The sequence below is a fragment of the Ambystoma mexicanum genome, chromosome 11 (genome assembly GCF_040938575.1).
Source record: "Ambystoma mexicanum isolate Mex_15411 chromosome 11, UKY_AmexF1_1, whole genome shotgun sequence".
Classification (NCBI taxonomy): Eukaryota; Metazoa; Chordata; class Amphibia; order Caudata; family Ambystomatidae; genus Ambystoma; species Ambystoma mexicanum.
Window position 1 is genome coordinate 831161050 of NC_090934.1, and position 22087 is coordinate 831183136.

The following is a 22087-nucleotide window of genomic DNA, read 5'->3' on the forward strand; positions in this document are numbered from 1 at the left end:
CACTTTCTCTCATGCTTTTGTCTAATCCACTCTCTTTAGAGTCATGTCTGACTGGGTTGTTGTTTATCTGCTGATTGTTGATTGTCTGCTGATTCAGGTTTTTTTCTTTAGAACCTTTGGCTTCTTTCGTGGCACTTTCCTTTGTGCCTGGCTCCTCAACAGCTTCTACGAACACTGGCTCTACGTGAACCAATGGTCGTGCGGACATTGCAGATTTCTTCCCCTGTGGGCGTTCGGAATCGTTCCCTCAGTCCCCTTCTTGGGTTATTTTGTCCCTCTCCGTAGCTGCCCTTTCGTGCTCCAATATCGGGCTATTCATGTGCTCAGCTGTCAACTCCCCTCCGTCTCGGTCTTCGGGACTTCCTGATGGCCCTCGCCATCTCTCGCTGCCACGCCCCTCCTCGCTCTCCGTCCGTGTAGAGCTCCTCCCAGGCTGCCCCGGGTCAGGCGAGCCTGGCGGCCCTTCGCCGCGACTCTCCAACGGCTCCGACACATTCGACTTCTCCCAGTCCTCAGTACAGCAGCGCGCCCGCTGAGGGTCCGTCAGTGGCTGCCCTTCGGCTACTGTTGCCGGAGACCCACTCGCCACGTCGGCGGTACGCGAGGCGCTGCTCGCTTCGTGTCCGGGTAAGTCCTTTTTTTCACTGCTTAGTTCTACTTGCAGATCTTGTGTTTCTAGTGTGTCTTGGATGGCTGCCGCTTGTGTTTGCCCTGGGGGGGAGCAGTCTTCCCTGCCTCCTCCCCGAGCTCCATATTCATGATCTTCCAATGAGTTCTAAGAGCTTGCAGCTCTTTATTCTTTTCCTGGGCACCTTCTTCGCAAATAGACGTTTTTGATTTCAACCTCTTTACAGGTGTTTTGTCGCTTCTTAGACAACGCCGACTTTGGTCAGCGTCTGAATCTGCAACCGCCTCTTCCAGTCTTTCATTTCTGGCGCCTATTCGCTCTTGGTGGACCGGAGGTCTCTCGGAATTCTGAGTCGAGTCCATGCTCCCTCTGCTCCCGCGGACTCCAGCAGACTCAACTCTCCTCACCAACTCCGCTCACTGCTCAGGGTAGGGGTTTTTAAGCCCTCCCACACACTGGACTCTGTAGTAGACCGGGGAGAGAGACTGCGAGCCCGACTCCAGCAGACTCAACTCTCCTCACCAACTCCGCTCCTAGGACAATACTTGGGCAGCCACAGCTCCTCCCGACTTCGTCTCACCACACAGGAGGGCCTTGACCAGTCTGCACCTGTAGGATGGCAATTCCTTGTTGTTCCAGCTGTTAACTGACGTGTCAGTTTTGACCTATCACAGGGGGACAGAGTCAAGGGCTTCTCCTTGCTTGTAGCCGATCTTGACCTGTTTGTCTTCTGCCTTTGTCCAGTTGCCAGCATGACAATCCTGCTCGTTATGCTTTTTGCCTCTCTCCTCGCCTTGCTCATAGTGTGCTCTCATGCTCCGCCTGATATCCTTATGGGGAAAGGTAACGGGATTCAGGTGCAAGTTGTTACGGATAATTGCTAGACTCTGAGATTGGGATTGTGTTGCATGGAATGGTCCGGCGTGAGTCTGTCTTCCCCCACAGCGCTCAGCCCATGTAGTAGTGTTCATGTAGGAAGGGGGGGTAAGATTCCCAGATAGCATATGCAATGGCATGGGGTAATAAGAAAATAGGGAAGGGGATACCGCATCTCTCCATTGGGTGCCCCACTCCCAGTCCCCCGGTGCCCCTCATCCAAGCGATCTTCCTGCACTGGTCCACCCCCGGGGTCTGGATCCAATTGCGATGGCCATGCCCCGGCCACCTTGATGACAGATCCCAAGGGACTGTCTGTGAGAAACCCTCTGGTGAATGCCTTTTTGTAATCTGGCAGTACCAAAGCAGAATCTTTGGCTAGGCATTACGTTATCCTTGTGAAGGCTTCCTCAATCTCCGGAGCCCATTGTAAGGGCTCCACAGTGTTGACTTAGGTATACTACTGGAGGGGTTTTACTATTTCTGCTTGGATGGATAGATGGTTCTGACATCTTTATCATGTGTGGACCATAAGAAACCTGGTATAGTATCAATTAGTGCCTTTAAGTCATCTGAACACCTCACCTCCCCTTTCGCAACCTCTCCCCCAAATCTACCTGGAGGATGGCAAGGACTACTTCAGTATTCGTAGAGGGCACACTCAAATATACGCTGTCTTGAGTACAGTATGCAGTTCCAGATCTCTTCCTAACAGATTTACTGTTGCAGTAGGGCTCAAATGAAATGTGTGCTTATCAGTAATGGGTCCCAAAGTAATTGCATGAGCTCTGTGACTGGGAGTAGGATTGGAGTATTAGCTATACCAACAGCTTTCACAGTTTCTCTAGACATAGGTACATCAGGGAAGTCATCCATTTGCAGAACTGATCTACTATTCCCCATATGTCCTAAACATGATACAGGCCTTTCCCCACTTGACACAGAACATACAGGCCACCTTTGTCCGCCAGGGTAAAAGGGCTCTGCAGAAACCCACTCCTCTTCTGGTAGTCAGAAAGGGTCTTAGTCAATCAGGGTAGTGTTTACCGGTCTGGGAATAAAGGTAGTGGCATTCAGATTGTGAAAGGGACTGTGGGCTCTTTGGTGAATGTCCAGAAAATGGATCATATATCCTGGTGGGGTTGTTTGAGGGTACAGTGCCGGCAGTCTGTAAGGACACTTGTTTTTCCAACTCCCTGTTTGCTACAGTAGTCACAAACCAAAGGGTTTGAAGGTGGAACCAACAGTTCCTGTGGATTTGGCTGGTCCTCTTGTCTCGGCTGGTCTACCTAACCTCAATGTCTCATCTGGTCTGATGGGCCTCATGGTCCCAACTGATTTGCGGACCCTTCTACCTCTGAGGGATCAGTTGTCTAGGGTAACCACCCATCTGTCCTGCTTTGATGGTCTTCCCCATGGGAGGACCTCCTTGACCTTTGTTCTGAGGTTAACCTCTTTGCTGGGCGACTGCTTGCACATTTTTCATCTGTACCCGCACCTGTCTTTGTAAGCTCTGCAACTGAGAAAATAATCAATTTACTCTCAAAGGTCTCTTTCTTCTGCTCCTGACACGTGACACATTGATTTGCAACCTTCACCAGTTCCGCTAAAGGTATGGTCTGTCATCCAATGCAATAATTTTTAAGTTGCATCTGGACTTTCGGTAGTAGCCCACTAACAAAGAGTTAGCTATAGCCTCCTGTGAGGTCTCATCCTGTTTAGTAATGCTGGAATGCTGTGCAAATACCACGTTCAACCTATCCAAACAATCAGCCAGAGATTTTGTTTACAATTCCCTATCTTATCCCAATCCATCTTCCACAGTCAGATCACAGTGATCGAAATAACTTTTCTCTCCCTAGCCTGACCTAACAGGCCCCTCTCCCTGGGTCCTGATCTGGTCATGTGGCGCATTCCACAAGTCTCTGTCTTATTTCTGGTGGCATCCCTACACTATTGAGTTGGTTCATATCTGCCCACGAGGGGTTATACCATTGGAGGACAGTCCGCAACTCTTCCACAAAATGCTGCAGCTCCTCCCTACTATTTGTGAATTCCTTTGCCAGGTCCTGCAGGGCACCTGTGTTCCTGGGACATGTATCCTAATGAGATTTGTTTGTTGCCCTCCCTACTCATTACCTGGCAGCATTTTTCTAAGAGGCAGCTTGAGGACTCCCTTAAAGTGTGTCTCCCCTTGTCATAGACAGGGTGCGGTCTGCATCCATTAACATATATCATCCTGCAGCCCCACTGGCTGCTCAAGTTTTGTTGTCCTGCAGAGGGTTCAGCTGGCTGAAGTGCTTGCAATTGAGCCTCCTCTGCTGCTTGTGCCCCCTGTTGAGATTGTATTTATCCTGCACGTACGGCTGTTCGTATATTAGGAAAAAACTCAACTGTTTCCTTATGCTATCCTGCTCTTCCTGCTCTGCCTTAGCTTTCTCCTGTGTTATCTGGGGGAAGAGTGTGTAGTTTTATCTGATGCTTCCCTTCACCTTCAATGTCTTATTTGTCCTTGCAACTGATGATATGATATGATATGGCATTTATAACGCGCATATACACAAGTGTTTCAAGGCGCGACGAGGCGGGGGGGGGGAACAAGTGGAGACAGACAAAGATCCTACTAGGCCAGGTGTCATTCAGATCACGCAAGTGCAAGGGTAGAGGGGAAGGGAAAAGTGCAAGGGGGAAGGGAGACGGGAAAGTGCAGTACAGGGTTCGTAGAATAACAAGATAAATACTAAGGGTCAGCTGGTGGCAAGTGCAAGGTAAGTGCAGACAAGTGCTGGGAAGGGGGGGCTGTAGGGATACAGAGACAGTCCCGCAGTGCAGAGGTTGCCAGGGAGGCAGTGCAGGGGAGAGTGGCTGGGCCAAGGACCGAGATCGGTGAGTGGCCCAGTTGCATATTCAGTGCAGTTTCAGTAATTTTAGCAGGGGAGAGGGGGAGAGAAAGCGGAGGCAAAGAGGAAGGTTTTGAGGTGCTTCCGGAACCGGAGATGGTTCTCCTCAAGTTTCAGGGAGGCCGGAAGGCTGTTTCAGAGAGAGGCCCCTGCTGATCATTAACTTCCCATATCCCTTAATCTTACAGGCGTTAAATCATGCTGTTACCTCCTCTAACCATATCGCTATGACTCCCCATTACTTCAGAGTAATCTTCCCTTGTAGTTCTGTCAGCGCCCCATGGAGAATTGCCAATGTATTCAAATGGAACATCCTTTCAATAGTTTGTTCTGTTGTGTCAAGTAATGCCAAGAGCCCAAAACGTTGCATGTTTAGGTGGTTCGGCCACCTTTTTCAACTGTTCCTTGCCCATTTCTGCCTCTACTTTTTTCACTCACTCAACTAGCAGTTGTCATCTTACCCGGACGCACCTGTTGCATTCACTCTTTGTCTCCACTCATGTGTGTTCCTAGGAAGGAGGGGAACCGATAGCCAGATGCGCCACAGAGTGGTCCTTGCAGGGTTATGGAGCCTGGAGGAGGCTGGTGGGAGACGTTTGCCACCTCTGTGACAGTGTTGGTGATAGCAATGCTACCGCCACTTACAAACCCACCCACTGGTCAGTAAATCTAGCAGCAGAAAGTGGGGCAAAGGTGGAGATATTTACTGATGGGATAGACAGAGGTCTTTATCCCCCAACCTCTAAATTAGAACCTCAGCGTGTCAACATCATATTCTGCTCAAAGAAGTACAAGGTGTCAGACTAAGGCTTCTAGAGGTGTTGTAATCATAAAGGTTAAGAAAAGAAAAAATACTATTGTTCCTTCGACTTAAGTAGCAATAGCAAGAAAGGTCAGCAAGAAAATGTTCAGGCAATTGCAGTTCAGTAAGCATGAAATAATAGTATGGACAAACAAGGCAATACAAAAATAGCATTCTCAATTAAAACACAGCATGCACTAATAACGCTACTAACACAGCCCTGAAAGCCAAAAGCACAACATAGACAGAAAGACAATAGGTAGACTTATTAGCTAGGGAGTTCAATGCAGAAGGGATGTTAGAAATAGGCTATTAATAAAAAAAGGAAAACCACAACAATTGTCTATAGAAAGTGTTATTTGTGACAGGTAAGTGATAGTATATTTAAGTAGAACCTAGGAGCATACCTGGCACTGACATCTACTTCACTTATTAATTTGCCTGAGTTATTCTTGGCTAGGCCAACTAAAGCTAGTCTTTATGGTGCTTTACACCGGTTCAAGGTCTGAGTCAATGCCTTTGAGTCTGCTTTGAGTCTGCTCAAAGGTATTTGGTTACTGCAATGGTAGCTTTTCAATGGGAGGTTCAGTGAGCTAAAAGGCACTTGGGCACAGTGGCAGCGTTTTCAAGATGCCTGTTGAATACATTTCATTTGTGGCTTGATGGTGCAAAGAAGTATTTGAAGAGGTTGCTCAAAGTCTGCAAGTCAGCTCATTGTTGCTCTGTCTTGGGGAAATGTTCTTGAAGTGATGGCTCAAATTCCTTGATCATCAGTTCAACGATCCGAAGCAAGTCTCATTGGATGAGACGCTATTCCTTTGCATTGGGGACGCACTGGTCCAACTGGTGATTCAGTGGAGGCTTAATGGAATAATGTCATTTCAGGGTCTGTTGGCCAATAAACGTAGCTAGAAATAGCACTTCTTGGCTTTGAGATGCTGAGGCGTCTTCTTCCAAGAACCTCTTGATTTAGAGTTCTCTTCTGATGTTCCCCTTTGGCTGTAGTCTTCTGGAGTACTTTCTGGCCGACTGTCTCCCTTTTGGATACATGTATGTTTTGGTCTTTCCCATTAGGTGATCTTTCTGTTCATTGTTGCTTGCGGACATTAATCAAGTTGTACTTCTACCTGACTTTGTTCCACCCTATATATTTACAAATGTTAGCAGGGGTTGGTGGTTTTCTGGCCCTGAGCCAGAGTCCAGTCGGGGTAATCTCAGTCTAGCAGAGTTCTCCTTCTTTTGCAACAATTTCCATGGTGTCCTTCTTCTCATGGAGTTGTTGGGTTGCAGATGCTGAGAAAACTGACAGATCAACAATTCTGCAAGTGTGTCTCGCTGCCCCTGTGCATCCATTCTGAAGATGCTGCTATGCTCTGTAGTGATCTCATATCAGCATTTGAACTCCCCCCTTCACAACACAACGCTACATGTGGTGAGAATGTGTCACTTGATAGTACACTGGGCATTCCTAGTTTGGGCTTAGGCAAGCTCTTAGTTGTGAGAGAGGGGCTGCTTTCTCAGCCTTTGCACTTGTTCTCACTACCATTCACGGAATGGCATGTTTAGCACATTTAAATGTTATAGCTGCTCTGGTCATACATTTCTTTCTGTTCATAGCACAATAGACTTCTTCTGCAATATGCAGCTTTATAGTTATGAGCACTTAGCATCCACTTTGCAGATTGGTAGTCTGTTGTCACCAAATATAACAGTATACTGGAAATACCAATTTAATTTAAACATGGGTTTTTATTATTTGAAATAAAAACTCACTGATGTTGGGCACTGTTTTTGGCTCCTATCCCAAAAAGGGACTTTTACCATTTTTATCAGTTATGTCAAATGTTTGCATTCATGTACCACATAAGAGACGCAATCATGTGACTCTCACCCCCTTGTTGTGCTAATGTAGGAAAAACAAAATCTACCATTTCTAATTTTAGAATAATCAGTGGTTGCCCTGGAACAGTGTGGTGGTGTGATGACTGTCAAAAAGTACTGTTTTATTGGTTTTCCGGGGATCCAGACTCAAATCAAAGATACCTCACATGATAGTTAAAGCAGCCAATCTGTGCACAATTTTCAGTCAGGCTAAAACCGGAAGAAAAGGCTTGTGGGGTTTGTGCTTTCACCAAGAACTACCATGCACTGTTCCTCAGTGTTCCGCTGAGGAGCAGAAAAAACAGATAGTTATCAAGTCGTTTATTAGATTCAGACTTTTCAGACAAAGGCAGATTTAATTATATTGTGTATATTGTGTATTTGTTAATTTGGTGGAATTCCATTGTTGACGACATGGAGCTATTGAAAACGGTTAATGTTTAAATAAGTTCCTTCTGGGCATAAAGAGCTTTTTCAGTTCTGTGTGGATAATAATCTTATTTTTACAGCTCTGACAGATTGTTGAAATTCTCTGTTCTTAGACTAGTCTGAAAACTCACAAATAATTTTGTGAACATCATTTGCATTCCTATAACCAGTTTTTTATGTTTGTCTAATTTTGAGGAAGCTGCAACAAAGAAAAAGTGTCCAGATGGAGACCTGTCAAAGCAAGGGAGTCATGAGTAGGTTTATGGATGAGATGTACAATTTCTTGGGCACAGAGTATTGATGGAATTCAGAAAAGAAGAGTGAGGACCCGTTTTTTAAAGAAATTATGATTGTCGTGTGTTCCCTGACCTCCCCATACCCCACAATTACCATGCTGTTTTGTGGGGGTAGCTGCTCAGCCACTAACCGAGGTATCTTCCTGAGGGTGGCCCACTACCGGCCTGAGATGTGGGTTACCCTCTCTGAGGTACCTGATAGGGAAGAGAGCTTTAAAGCTTACCATGCAATACAGATAGTACCACAAGGTGGAAGACAATCAGTCAGTGCAATTAGGTTAAGAATCAGCTGGTTTGTGAACCGCTGACAGTCACGGTTTCAAAGAAACACAAGAGATGCCTTGCTTGAAGAAGTAAACCTAGGTGGCCCCTGGGCCTCCCGTGCTTCACTGTCCCCAGCATGATGCCAGTAGCAGGATGCAGGAGGAGAAACTGAGATGCGCAGCACCATAGGGCATACCAAGTGGATTTCAAAAGTTGAGCCAATGCCACTCGTACCTTTAATGCAGCAGAAAATGACTCACAAAATTGGCCAAGCAGGCACTGAAAACACTAATTCCCTAAGTAGTGTAGTTAGCAAAAGGTTTGGGAATAACCAATCCTGAGGGGGAATTCAAAACTCAAGGAGAAACAGCCAATATAAAATAGGGCATTAAACAGGCCCACCTTGAACGAAGGTAAAAGAGACCATGACACCTCAGTCAAATCGAGTCACCTGGAAGAGACAGAGAGGTCTGCTAGTGTTCCCTTATTACAAAGGGATATACCTGTAAATCCTGTGCCAGAGTGGATTCTAGGGGAGGAAGATACGTCTGTTCATTTTCTCTTTTTCCAAATGGTGATTCTGGAGGTGAGACGATCCAGAAGTAGGGTAGAGCTTGAGCAGGACTGTGAATGTTTTGGGGAAAATCTGACAAGACCAAGACCAGCCAAACTAGGAGAAAAATAGTTAATATGATATTTACCCAACCTCAGGGAATTGAAAGGTGTACAGTTGATGGGCTTTCATCAGTGATCCAAAAGGGACACGGAGGAGGAGTAAACCTGTGGCCGGAGGGTTTACTAAGGAATATTGACTGCCTGGTAAGGACCCTGATGAGAGGGGATATTCCCAGCCAAGTGTGCTGTTGCAGATTTCCAGGAATTACCTGATAAAAGAATAGAATTGAACCTAAGGAACAACCAAGAATTTGAAAAGCCACTACTCAACCCGAGGAGCAAAAGAAACCCTAGAACTGAATCAAAAGTCTAGGGAGAACCATTTGTGAAACCAGATTTGCATCCATGGTCCAGAAAGGACTATTGTATGAAGGACCTGTTGAACCCAAGGTCCAGGAGTTACCTGATAAAAAACACAATTGAATCTAAGGTTCAGGTGGGAACATTTGAGAACCTACTACTGAACGTATGGTCCAGGTGGGACGATTTGTGAAATCTGAACTGAATCCAAGGTCCAGGGAGGACTATTTGAAAAAACAGAATTGAACCCACAGTTCAGAATAGGCCATTTGTGAAAAACAAGAGCAACCGAAGATCCAAGAGGAGGCCAGAGAGAAACAGGAGCAGCCATGGTCTCTTGAGAGACCATCCTGGTAAACATTTCTAAACCTCATCGGTAGGAAAGCCAAAAGCGATGCTGAAAATGTTTCCAAATGGAAAAGACATCCCCAACAACCGGAGTAGCTGGTTGAACCTGAGAAGTATTGGAATATGTAAGGACTATGAGGTCTTTGGCAAGCCAGACAAATGAGAGGCATGGAGTCTATGACCAACTGCGGCTACATGCTCCAAGAGCCTACACTCAAATTTGTGTTGTATTTATCAAGTAGATTAGGGCTGGATGTCTGAAACGAAGGTTTGGACATTTGTGTTGTCCAAATCTGTGGAACTGTCAGTTAGGGTAGAGTGGAAGGCTAAGGACTGTTTAAGACTATATTTGAACTTTATGTTGGTAAACCTTTTGGGAGACTTTGTGTTGTAGAATAAGGTATCTTGGGAGGAACACAGACTCATAACCATTGGGTGTTTTATTTAGGTTTGTAGGTGAGGGAAATACTAGATATACTGTAACACAGCAAGAAACCACATATGCTGTTTGCATAGTGAGTTCCTTATTAGTTGTAGTTGTAGTTTTGCACTTAGGTCCAATGGGAGTTTACCCAACTCCCAGCAGTGAACATTTCTTAATACAAATGTAGAGTTAAAACATACATATATTTATAGTGTATCATTTCATGGCCTACCACAATGATGCACAAGCATTTGAATCTAATATGCTTTGATACAGGCATTTAATGAAGGGAGAATGGAGCTGTAGGTATGCGGTCATCTCTTTTGAAATCTAAGAGAATAGGTTCTGGACCCTTTGGAGACTGTGCAGTGTAGAAGAACACATATTCAGGTGTGGGATGTTTCTACCATCTAATCCGGAACATATTAAGTCAGTGACTTAATGAGGAACATAAGGACAAGAAGTATTTGTTCTGTGAACACATAGGTGAAAGAAACAGGAGCTGAAAGCTGAATTTACTTGGGAGGACAGCGAAAGGTTCATCATCTTGATGAACTCCTGGATGTTGGATCCATAGAGGCTTAAGGACAAGGTCAGAGGAAAGAGGTCCCGATGTAGCAAGGCCAGAGGTGTAGGTGGTGGTTAGTTATGAGGATCTGTGTTTTGTAGCATTTGTCATGCATCAAGCAGTGTATGACTGTGAATAAGTGATGTGGGTTGTCAGCCATGGGATATGGAAATGTGTTTAATCATAATAGAATCAGAGTGCACTCAACATAGGAATACTATATGAGATGAAAGACATGGCTGAGTAGCCCTATGCAGTGTAGTTTGAAGATGCAGGGAGAGGGTGAACCCTTGAGGGCTACCACTGCAGAAGATGTGTTGGTAAGATTGATGAGGGGAAAGGGAGAACATTGCCTTCTGTCAAAGAGAAAGGAGGTGATAAGAGACAAAGAGGGAATGCACTACATACAGCTTCACCAATGGTTGTTAGGCCACACTATAATAGGAGGTGCTATACGACACCTGACACCATTAAATCAATGGATATTCTCCCCCCCCCCACAAATAAGTGCTTAATCACTTCATGCTATAACTTCTTGGTTACCCCAGCACACAATGTGGCCCCCATCCCACTGGAGGTGACTGCATGGCATAAGAAGTTGGGAGGGGATCCTAGCGATGAGACATGAAGGCATTCACGAACAAGGCAAACAAAGCCTCAAATTGCTTAGTATAAACAATAGGACTAGACAATTATTGTCTACAAGGTGGAAACTCCTCACAAAAGGGGAAGCATAGCTCTGTTGGAAGCTACAAGACAGCTGGGACTTGTATATGCATTTGGTGACAATGCCGTAAACTGGGGCGATAGTGGAATGATAGCTCCCTAGAGATCAAATTGAAAGAGATGCCAGTAAGCCGGAACCAAAAGATTCAGTTTATGCCTAGAAGGCAGACTATACACCAGGATCTACCCCATCACTATCAAGTGCAGCAAGCTCATCACTTAACCACTTCTAGTTGTTAGACACAAGCTCCCTGTGCTCTAGAAGTTCATATTCCAGCATTATTTACTTGTTAATGAACAATAGGGTCCATAATAAGGTGTGAAAGTGAACTGATTACCAACACAACAATATTAAACACTTCTTGGAGGTATGGGGCATATTCTTAGGACATGTACAATCTCTGAATAGAGAGTACGCCCGGCCAAGACATCTCTGCACCATTTTGGGCTATGGAAAGAGACATCTCTCAGATGAACGTTTTGGACATTATGTTTTCTAATAAACTAATTTTGGTTTGTAATTGCTTAGAAAATACGACAACATCTACATAAATTCAATACACATATGTTGGCCAGTATAATTGCAAGTTAACTACAAGAATCTCTTATTAGCTTCAATACAAATAAAAACATGTTAAATAGAATAAAATAGATGGTGATCCAGGATAGAGCAGACAATAGAATTCCATTGTCTGGATGGATGAGAAGGAGTTCCATTGTCTGAGGGATGGGTGGGAAGGAATTCCATTGTCTGAGGGATGGGTGAGAAGGAATTCCATTGTCTGGGTGAGAAGGAATTCCATTGTCTGAGGGATGGGTGAGAAGGAATTATGTTGTCTGAGCTATGGGTGAGAAGGATTGTATAAACAACAGTGTAAAGAACAGTTGATGTATCAAGGAGGCTTAGCGCACCTGTTTTTGTAACCACGAGTTAGCATTTGCAACTCATGTTAGCTAATTACAGACTCTGTGACATGTAAAGGGTGGAAAAGCAGTTCTGTTTGTCATCAAGCTGCTTACCATATTCAATATAGGATTGGATCTGGTGGGCAGACATGCTCTCCTGAAATTTAGAAGGGAATGGGCGGATGGAAGTAGTGTAATAGATTTTAGGAATGGGAGGGTACTAAGTGTTTTTTTCAGAAGTTGAGAGACAATGGTGTTCTTGTAGCATTAATAAGGAAAAGGAGACTGAAAAAAAATAGGGGCAATTTTTTTAAAATGTGCCAGGGATTAGATGTCTAGGAGATAGTCAGACATTATTTTCTTAGAATGGGGTCAAAGTAAATAAAGTTCAACGTTGTGAAGAACAGAGACAAAAGAGCTGTTTAGAGGAGGTAATGAATCACTGATTATAGAGGTGTGGCTTGAGTCAAAGCTACGGTTCTTTGTTGCTTAAAAAAAGTCACGAGAGGAATGACAGGTGTATTCTGCATTTGTGGGTATGAAGCCTTCCCCTAGCACTTTCAATTGTTCTTTGTAAGTGTTGGAGGCATCACAAACCTTGATGTGAAATTAACTATGGTAACATATCAAATAATTTTTTTTAAAAGAGGGGTAGAGGGTTTTAGTGATGGGGCAGTGTGATGGGAGCAATTTGCGTCAATGGAAACAGGGATAAGGTTTGCATTTGAGGCTCTCCATTGTGTACCATTTGGATTTCTGATTTTTGGTCCAGCATTTGTATTATTTGTGAGGGCCTATCCTGTCCACATCATAGTGTGAGAGAGCATGTGTTTCGGGTGTTGACTAATGATGGATTGGGCAGATACCTTCCTTTCCTCAAGTGTCTTGAAATGAGAAATGTCAAAGGTATGGGATGTGGGGAGATAGCCAATGGATAAAGGATTGCTCTAGTGATCAGACTCCAGCAGTGGCATGAGTTGTATGCAAGTGACAAAGAAAGTGTTGGAGGGAAGCAACAACACGAGGGTGTGACCTTTAAATGTATGTAGAACAAGTAGTCAGTTGTTTAACACCTAGGACTTCCATGCACTGGGTGATTGTGATGCAGTTGTTAAGAGGCAATTGGTTTAGCAATATGTTGACATCTCCTGTGAGACAAGGATGTTACCAGCGAAAATGTTGTATAAACAATTGTAGCGCCCTAGATGACCTCAATGTTAATTTGTGTAGGAGTTAGAGGGGCACTATTCTATCAGGAAGTGGTTTGATAGGATGGGAAGAGGAAGATCGACATTGGAAGCAATGGGTGATCTTTTATGGATCGGGACTATGCCCGTTCTCTGCCAATAGGTCTGTTTTTAAAGTTCTTTAAATACACTGGGGCCATCTTTGTGATGCTAGTACTGCAGGTTTCCGTGATGTTTTAGTGGGGCAAAGAATGATCACTTTGTTGGCAAATAGTAGTTTTTCTGAATTCAGTGGTGCGCACTACCCCTGTGAGCTACATATTTATAAGAGATACATGACAGCCTTCATCCCTTCCCTTAATCTACATCCACTAGCATGCCCAGTCACACACGGCTCAGCTCTGCCCCAATGTTTATCATCATCCCTTCACCTGTTTGATATTGATATTGATATTTTATTTGTATCACGCTCGTACACAACTTTTTCAGAGTGCGACGAGGCAAGGGAGGGGAACAGGGGGGAACAAAAACAATGATCTTACTAGGCCCAGTGACATTGAGGAAGCGCAATGATCTATTGATATGTGTTTCCAGTGTATACATGCGGAAACGATACACAGATCGTCATGAAACAGTAGTCATTTTAGTCAATGCAAACCTGGAACATAATCCCTTATTGTCTTTAACTCTTAACAACTCCACCAGCACACTATACTTGAAATTGCATCCTTTCAAGGCCGACTAACGAGATTTTGGGATAACTTTCTACCCATCTGGTCAAGGTATGGCTCTCAGTATTATTTTTGTACAAACATCTAAACTGCAAATGTGTGGCAAATAATTTAATGTCCCACAAGTTGTCCAGGTTTGTAAAACAGAATTCGTCCCCATTAAATCATCGAATTATATTTTCCCCACTTGAGGAATTCTGCAGTAACAACTTTAGTACATTCCAGTTTAGACTTTGCTAATTAAGTCCTATAGAACAAGGTAGGTCGTCCTTATCTCTGAATGAGGACTAGCTTCAGGTTATTTCCAGAGGCAAAGCTGAAGGCTATACATTGAAAAGGATCACTATTGCAAGTGATAACAACCACTCCAGCTATTAGCAGACAGATTGGTGCAACTTAAAAAGGTAGTGTTTTATTGCCGGGAAAAAAGCACACACAAGTAACTTGTAATGTCAATTCATGAAAAATAGATCAGTAAGAGTAAAGTTTACTCATGTTGTGTTTTGTTGATTTGTATTAATTTGGGGAATTGCACTGTGCATGCCCCTTTCTTGCTTTACACAGCTAAAGTATTTTATTTCTCTTATGCTTGTCAGGCTGCTGTTCAAGGCAGAATGTTTGGTAAGAGCTCTGTACCCCATATTATAGACTGAATGTCCAATTGGCTGAGAGGAGGTGTCTAATACTAATGTTTTGTCTTGCTGATCCATCCAGTGCAAAGATGGTAACAACTTCAAAATTTGCCAGCAAAATGAATAGCAAATCTGTCTTTCTACATACACATTGCCCCTGTCCTACATAATCTCCATTGGCTTTCAAAGAAGCATATTCTTTTTAAATCACTTTGCATTTTTCACTGGGCATGCTTTATGTTCTGCGACCACACTTCCAAAGCTATCCCTTTTAAATAGACTATCAATTATTATGACAGACTATCTCTGTAGGGTGAGAGGAAACGTCCTTTTCAGTCAGCCCTCACAAACTCTGCAGCATCACAATCCGTCCGCCTTTTACAAATGACTAAAGACGTGGCTGTTCACTAGGAAACCCCTTCTATTCCGAAGCATGTGCTTAGTAATCGTTTAGCACTATCAAATCAACGTATTGATGTTGGTTAGAGTGTTTTATAAAATAACATAACCATTAACTCACAAAGAATGGACACTTCTAGAAATAAAAATGTAATTTAGCCATTTAGTTGGTACATTGTGTTGCATATGTTGGTATGCTTGTTTTAGCAGCAAAATGTGCGATGACAGAATGTCGTGCCACAAAGCTATATTTTGACAGAATTTCTCAGCCAAGATACCTCCAATTATATTTGAACTCATTTTGCAACGTTTTGTAAAGTTATTCCGAGTCTGTGCCCAATATCCCAGAAGCAGTAACTTGAAGAGTGTTCTGTAAAGGACTAAATTATTGTGTAGTTTTGAATTGGTGATATATGCTTCTGTGTTGCAGATTGTGTTATACCAGGATTATGGTTTTATTGTTTTGTATTGTATGTCTGCTCCATTTTTTCCGTTTCTGATCCGGCCATTAACTTTCAAAGTGTCCACCTGTGCTTCATAATTTTCTGCCACAATGAAAGCCTATGGGTATATTGTTCTTGGGTGGAGAGGGTTATTTCTGGTCCTGAAAATGAAACCCACATAAGTGAGGAAAGGGGCCATCTTTTTTCTCACAAATGGCTCCACCAATGGTCACGTTCCAAAAGTGTAAGACCCGTTTGTTGGGATTGTTTTATTGTTGGAAAGGTTTCTGCAGTACAACTAAAAATATACATTTTCAATCATTGTAATATCTAGCCAGTTGAAAATGCATATAAGCACGAATTTATAGAAGCTCGAATTTATAGATATGCAATGTTCAAAATAGAAACACACACCTACGCTGTATGGCTGAAACATATGATTGAAAGCCAATAATCTCCCATTTTCTTTTCATCAGGTTTGTTAAACATGGAGATGAGTGCTTTGAGCCCCATGCCTGCCCATGCTCCTGGAAAGCAAAGGAATACTTTCCAGGGGACGTTGTAAATTCTTCTTGTCATACCTGGTGAGTGAACGTTTGCTTGTCTGATTATTTATCATAAATGAAAGTATTTCTACTAATTTGCTTGTTGTTTATCTACCACTGTCAACTCAATATGTATGTTACTCGACAATACAGATTATATTTTTCACAGTTAATATTATAAATTCAAATGATGGATGCCTGATATGTCTTAAAAAAGCCTGCCTGTAATATTCGTATTAGGGTTCTATGCTCTTTCATCGTCATACATTATAACGAATGCCTTTTAAACGTGTATAAAATTACAAAAAGGACATCGTTTTTTTGTTTTATTATTTATTCTTTTGCCCTGCCCTACGTCATATATTACTTTACTATTCCCATGCTCCCCCAACCCCTTATCTGCCCTTTCCCACCCGCCCAAAAATGATGAGCTTTTTCGTAATTCTATACTCGTTAGAAAGGCATTCGTTATAATGTATGACGATGAAAGCAGGGGAGTTGCTAGGTCTGGAAAAGACCCGGGGCTAAGCTGATGTCGGAACTGTTGGGACTCGGAGCTAGCTAGTCTTTTGGCTGTTGCTCCTGAGATTCTATCTGGGGCTACAACCAAAAGATCAGGGGCTATAGCCCCCTTAGCCCCCCCCAGCAACGCCCCTGGCCATACCACTAGGGTAATACGAACATGTCATCCCTGCTCCTATTACAGTTGAATTTTGATATCACGATGTGTTCTGCCAGGGCTAGCCCACTGTGTGAAAGGCAGCTCACTCATGAGTATACCATGCGCCTCTCAAAACCCTTATGTGAAGCCAAGAGTAGCTTTTAAGATGTGTTTTCTTTGCATTAATGATCTTTGTCAAGTCACTGTCATTAGTTGATTAATATGGAGACATTTAAATATGTTGATTTAGTGTACTGCTGCAATTGATATGATAGGTCATTTATAACGCGCTTAATACCCAGAGGTTTCTAAGCGCGGAGCCAGGGATCAAACCTGTGTTGCTCCATGTCGTCTTGCTTCCAAGGCGAGAACGTTGCCCCTGAGCTATCCTCCGGAGAATTGTGCCCTGGAGTGTTTGAATCTGTCTCCAAGTTACCATTTATTCTAAACCACAAAGGTGGACTTTGATTTGAATTTTAATTGATTTGAATTTTAATTATTTAACTATTTACAATATATGTTTTCAACACATAACAAGCTGCATAACATGGTTGTTTCACTTGGAAGATCCCTTTTATTGTATCAATATTATTGTATCCTATTACTGTTCCCCTTTGTTCTATAACGCTTACTTAATTTGATGTAGTTACTTTGGGCACCCACTCTAGCTAGTTTCCCAATTTCCCTTACACATGGGTTGAATCAAGTAAGAGATTCATTTGATTTGTAGAATTTTGACACTTTTGGCATGATCATTCTGTGAAAGATTCACGCTATGGTTGTCAGAGAGTGATGGGTGTGTGAGGGGCCCAAGAGTGTGCTCAGGCAATACTGGCAGGTGTGTAGCCTTAACATACCTGCAGTCTCTATTTATGGTACAGCAGGAACGTTTCAAACAGTAATTCTGGGACTGCAAAGCCAAACATGTGAAAAGGTGAATGTTATGGGCAATGCTGCATGGGCATCCCACAAGCGAGGCAGGGTAACTGCTGTTACCATCGGCAGCTGTGAGAGGGGCAGCCCCAACCCCCCATGCCTGCTCCTCTCCTTCCCCCCTAGTTTCGGAGACACGCAGTCTCGGCAGCACAAAAGCCATGGAAGGGTAAGGTGCGAACAGTCACCGCACCCTTCCTCCAAACAGCAAGGTGCTAAGCGCCATAAGGAAGACAACCATCAGGCAGGGCCCAGGTTCAAAGATCTGCCCCCACCAGGGGGTCAGACAGTCGGCTATCCGGCCGGGGGCTGTGACAACAGCAGCCTCCAACACATACACAACAAAGACCCAGGGCCTCCCTGGGTCCTATAAAAGAGAGCAGCATGCTCAGAGTAAACACAGTCTGTTTGTGGACCCTGAACGGGGACCCAAGCAAACAGGAGGTTCACTGTTTACTCAGTGTCTTCCAAATCTTCTTGCTTCTTTAGCAAATCTTTGAAGTTCGCTTTACATCGCAGTGTCTTTTTCCTTCCTGAACATTGTACTGTTCAAAGCAATTTATGCAGCTTTAACGAAGGAAGAAGCGGCAACCGAACGGCCAGCGCGGACGTGGCCAACGTCAACATTCTCTTTATAGAACAAAAAGCGAGAGGTGAGCGTGTCCAAATCAAAACAAACAAAGACGCGTGCTGCGGAATCATCGCCAAAACCAGTGCGAACGAAAGAGAAGAACAGCATGGCGCGGACGCCCTCTAATTTCAACATTATACAGCAGGCATAGAAAAACATGGGACCCAAACGGAAAACACGGGCACCCCCAACATCGGCACAGAAGCCCAAATCACCTGCGAGCAGCCATTGAAGTGGCAGCATTGAAGTGGCAGAGCACTACGGATGGGCATGGGTCAGAGAAAACATGTACGGCCTACCCAGGGAAGGAATCACCAGCCCACCCAGCCACAACGAGGTTTCTGCACCATTAAAAAGGAGAAAAATATCCAAAGACGCCAGAAAAGGTACCAAAAAATTGTCTAACTATGCGAGAATGTAGCGGAATTACAGCAACTAATGGTAGAAATAAGGGGGAAACAGACCCCGCCCACAAGGGAACCTGGGGCCTCAAACCCCCATCACAATAGAACCTACTATAACGGTTGTCAACCCACCCCTAACACTACCGATAGCAATCCCTCCACAACAAATACAGCAGTTGCCAATAGCGCCCACAGCTATAAATACAACAGCTCCACAACTGCAGCAACTGATCCAACAGGTGCCCTAAAAGCATGGACAACGTCAGGCACAGACAACACGGGCACGACAGGGACACCCGGCAGCAGTACAACTGACGTAACAATCTGTAATGCGCAATTAGAACAAAAAATGAAATCTTTCCAAACAGAGATATTAAATAGATACAAAAGATGCCTGGCATGGAACATTGATACCACAATCAAAGAAGCCATATGGGCCAAAGAATTTATAGAAATAATTTCCTTAATAGAAGCACAGCGCAAAGGGAAAGACGCTTTTAGAGACCCCAAAAGAAATAGAAGAAAAATCTATTGCCAGAAACGCCCAGGTCGAACAAAACTGGGACAACTGGTTACAGGCCTTTGCCATTTTAGCAACAATATATGAAGAAAAATTCCCCATGGATGGTAGGAAGATCTGGGCATACGTTGATAAAATAAGGGAAGTAAAAGAAACACAGAGGGGGAAGACATGGCTTGCATACGACATCAGATTTAGGAGGAGCATGACCGAAAGGCCGGCCATTGAGTGGGATGAAGTCCAGAACGACTTATACACCTTCAACGCCGTACCTCCCCAGGAAGAAGATAACATGCAATTTTCTTCCAAAAATAGCAAAAATTCATGAGTAAGCAAATCCCATGACAATGATAAATCCAAAAAAGGGGTGCAGCCCTTTTGGAGGAACCAGCCTTGGGCGGCTAAAAATAATACCCACAGACAAAACAAACAGCAGGCTGGCAAGTCAAACATCCCATGCAGAACTTTTGGGAAAAACCAGTGTACCTGGGGCAAAGAATGCTGGTACAAGCATGCCTGCACAAACTGCAACGGCGACCACGCAGCAAGCAAGTGCACCAAACTCCCAGCCAAGAAAGAATGATATCCCAGTTTTAGAACCAGGACGAACGCCCATCAACCCGGGCAATTTTAGGGACACCTTAAACAGCTACCCAGACAAGGAAACCAGCAGGTTAATATCGCAGGGTTTCACCAAAGGCTTTTTCATCCCATTTAAGGGCACTGGGTCACAATACATCCTGATGAACCTAAAGTCAGCCAGGGACAACCCCCAGATAGTGGAAATCAAAATAAAGAAAGAACTGCAACTGGGCAGGGTAGCAGGTCCCTGGGATGCCATGCCCCTAAAGGACTTTTTAATATCTCCACTAGGCCTGGTCCCCAAAAAAGAACATGGGAAAATGAGACTAATCCACCACCTATCCTACCCTAAAGGCCAGTCTTTAAACGACGGCATCCCACACACGGAATCTGCTGTATTTTACACGCATTTCCAAGAGCCTGTAAGGCTCATACAAGAGTGCAGCAGAAACGTTTTGATGGCCTAGCTGGACATCGAATCTGCTTTCAGACTCTTGCCAGTCCACCCAGAGTCACAGCAATGGCTAGGTTTCACATTTAACAACAAATTCTACGTAGATAGATGCCTCCCCATGGGGTGTGCAGTATCCTGTGCACTGTTTGAACAATTCAGTTCCTTTTTTCAATGGACTTTCCTAAAGCAGAGACCGGGGACAAAAGTAGTACATTACCTAGACGATTTCATGGTCATAGGGCCACCAAACTCCGAAGAATGCAGCCGGGCTTTAGCAAAACTGGAGCACATGGCCTCTCAGTGGGGAATTCCCCTAGCGAGGGAAAAAACCACAAAACCAGACACAAACATAATTTTCCTGGGCATCGAAATAGACTCAGCAAAGGGGCTCTGCAGAATCCCTAAAACAAAAATATCATAACTCCTGGCAAAAATACAAAACCTGATAATGAGAGAAAAGGGGACTGTAAAGGAAATACAATCCTTAGCAGGCAGCCTCAACTTCGCATCCAAAATAATACCGCAAGGGAGGATATTTTCCAGTAGCCTGGAGTTCAAAATCAAATCACTTACCAAACCACACTTGCATATCCGGCTAGGCAGAGAGGTGAAACAGGACCTGGAAACATGGGGAAAATTCCTCAGAGATTTCAACGGGTCTTTACTTTCACAAACGCCTTTAAATACCCGCTCAAACAGGGTCCTATACACCGATGCACCTAGGAGCAAAGGGTTTGGAGCCATAGTAGACTCTGAATGTGTGACAGGACACTGGCCCAATTCATGGCAAACAGCAGGGTGGACAAAAAACATCACCCTACTAGAAATATTCCCCATCTGGCTAACATTACACATCTGGGGCAGGCGACTAGCGAACATGGAACTTTTGATCTGGTTTGACAACATGGCTGTAGTGGGCTCCATAAACAAAAGGTCTACAAAATGCCCTTTAGTATTAAAAGTTTTACGAGCCATCACATCAGTCACACTACAAGGAAATGTTGTACTCAAAGCGAAGCACATTGCAGGGGCAGATAATAACATTGCTGATGCCTTATCTTGTTTGCAGTGGACAAGATTCCGAGAGCTAGTGCTGCACGCCCAAGAACAGATGACGCCAATACCAGCAGAATGCTGGGCAATAATGGGAGGACAAGAATAACGACATCAACGCCAACGCCAGAGAGCACAGGCCGGGATGCCCAACGAAAACCAGGCACATCTAAAACGGGTGCCAACAACACATCAGCATCAACGCCAGCACCAGAGAGTGCAGGCCTGGATGACCAATACAAAGCAGGCACCTCTAAAAGGGGTGCCAGCAATACATTGGCATCAACGCCAGCACCAGAGAGTGCAGGCTGGGATGACCAATACAAAACAGGCACCTCTAAAACAGGTGCCAACAACACATTGGCATCAATGCTAGCATCAGAGAGTGCAGGCCGGGATGACCAATACAAAACAGACACCTCTAAAAGGGGTGCCAGCAATACATTGACATCAACGCCAGCGTCAGAGAGCCCAGGCCTGGATGCCCAACAAGAATCAGGCACATCAACAACGGGTGCCAAAAACCTCACAGGCTTCCTAACAGAGATGGCAGAGAGGGCTGTGGCAAGCACCACGGCAACACAGTACAGTAAGTGTTTGCAAACAGTATTTAAAGCCACAGGTGTAAACCATGTAGAACTAATAACGATTAAAGATATGGAAGTATTTTTAAAATGGGCTCGAGAACAAGGTTTCAAAAGGGATTGGGCTAAAAGACACCTGGTGGCAATTTCATACTTTACAAAAATACGGGGCGATTCAGACCCCACCTAGAACGCCCTCATCTCTTATGCAATGAAGGGATGGGGCAGATTAGAGGGTCCGCAAGTGGACACCTGCCGTCCCCTTGATTTCAGCAAACTGGTACAGATAGCAAGCCATTTGGGAG

The 22087-nt window shown here is 44.2% G+C and overlaps 1 protein-coding gene across 1 annotated transcript in view; it reads left to right on the forward strand.

Annotated features, from left to right (window-relative positions):
• Positions 1 to 22087, forward strand: part of OTOG (otogelin) — a 1239067-nt gene that overhangs the window by 438295 nt on the left and 778685 nt on the right. The window contains exon 21 of the mRNA XM_069625375.1: positions 15892 to 15999. Coding sequence (XP_069481476.1) covers positions 15892 to 15999 — 108 coding nt within the window. The remainder of the gene's footprint in view (positions 1 to 15891; positions 16000 to 22087) is intronic.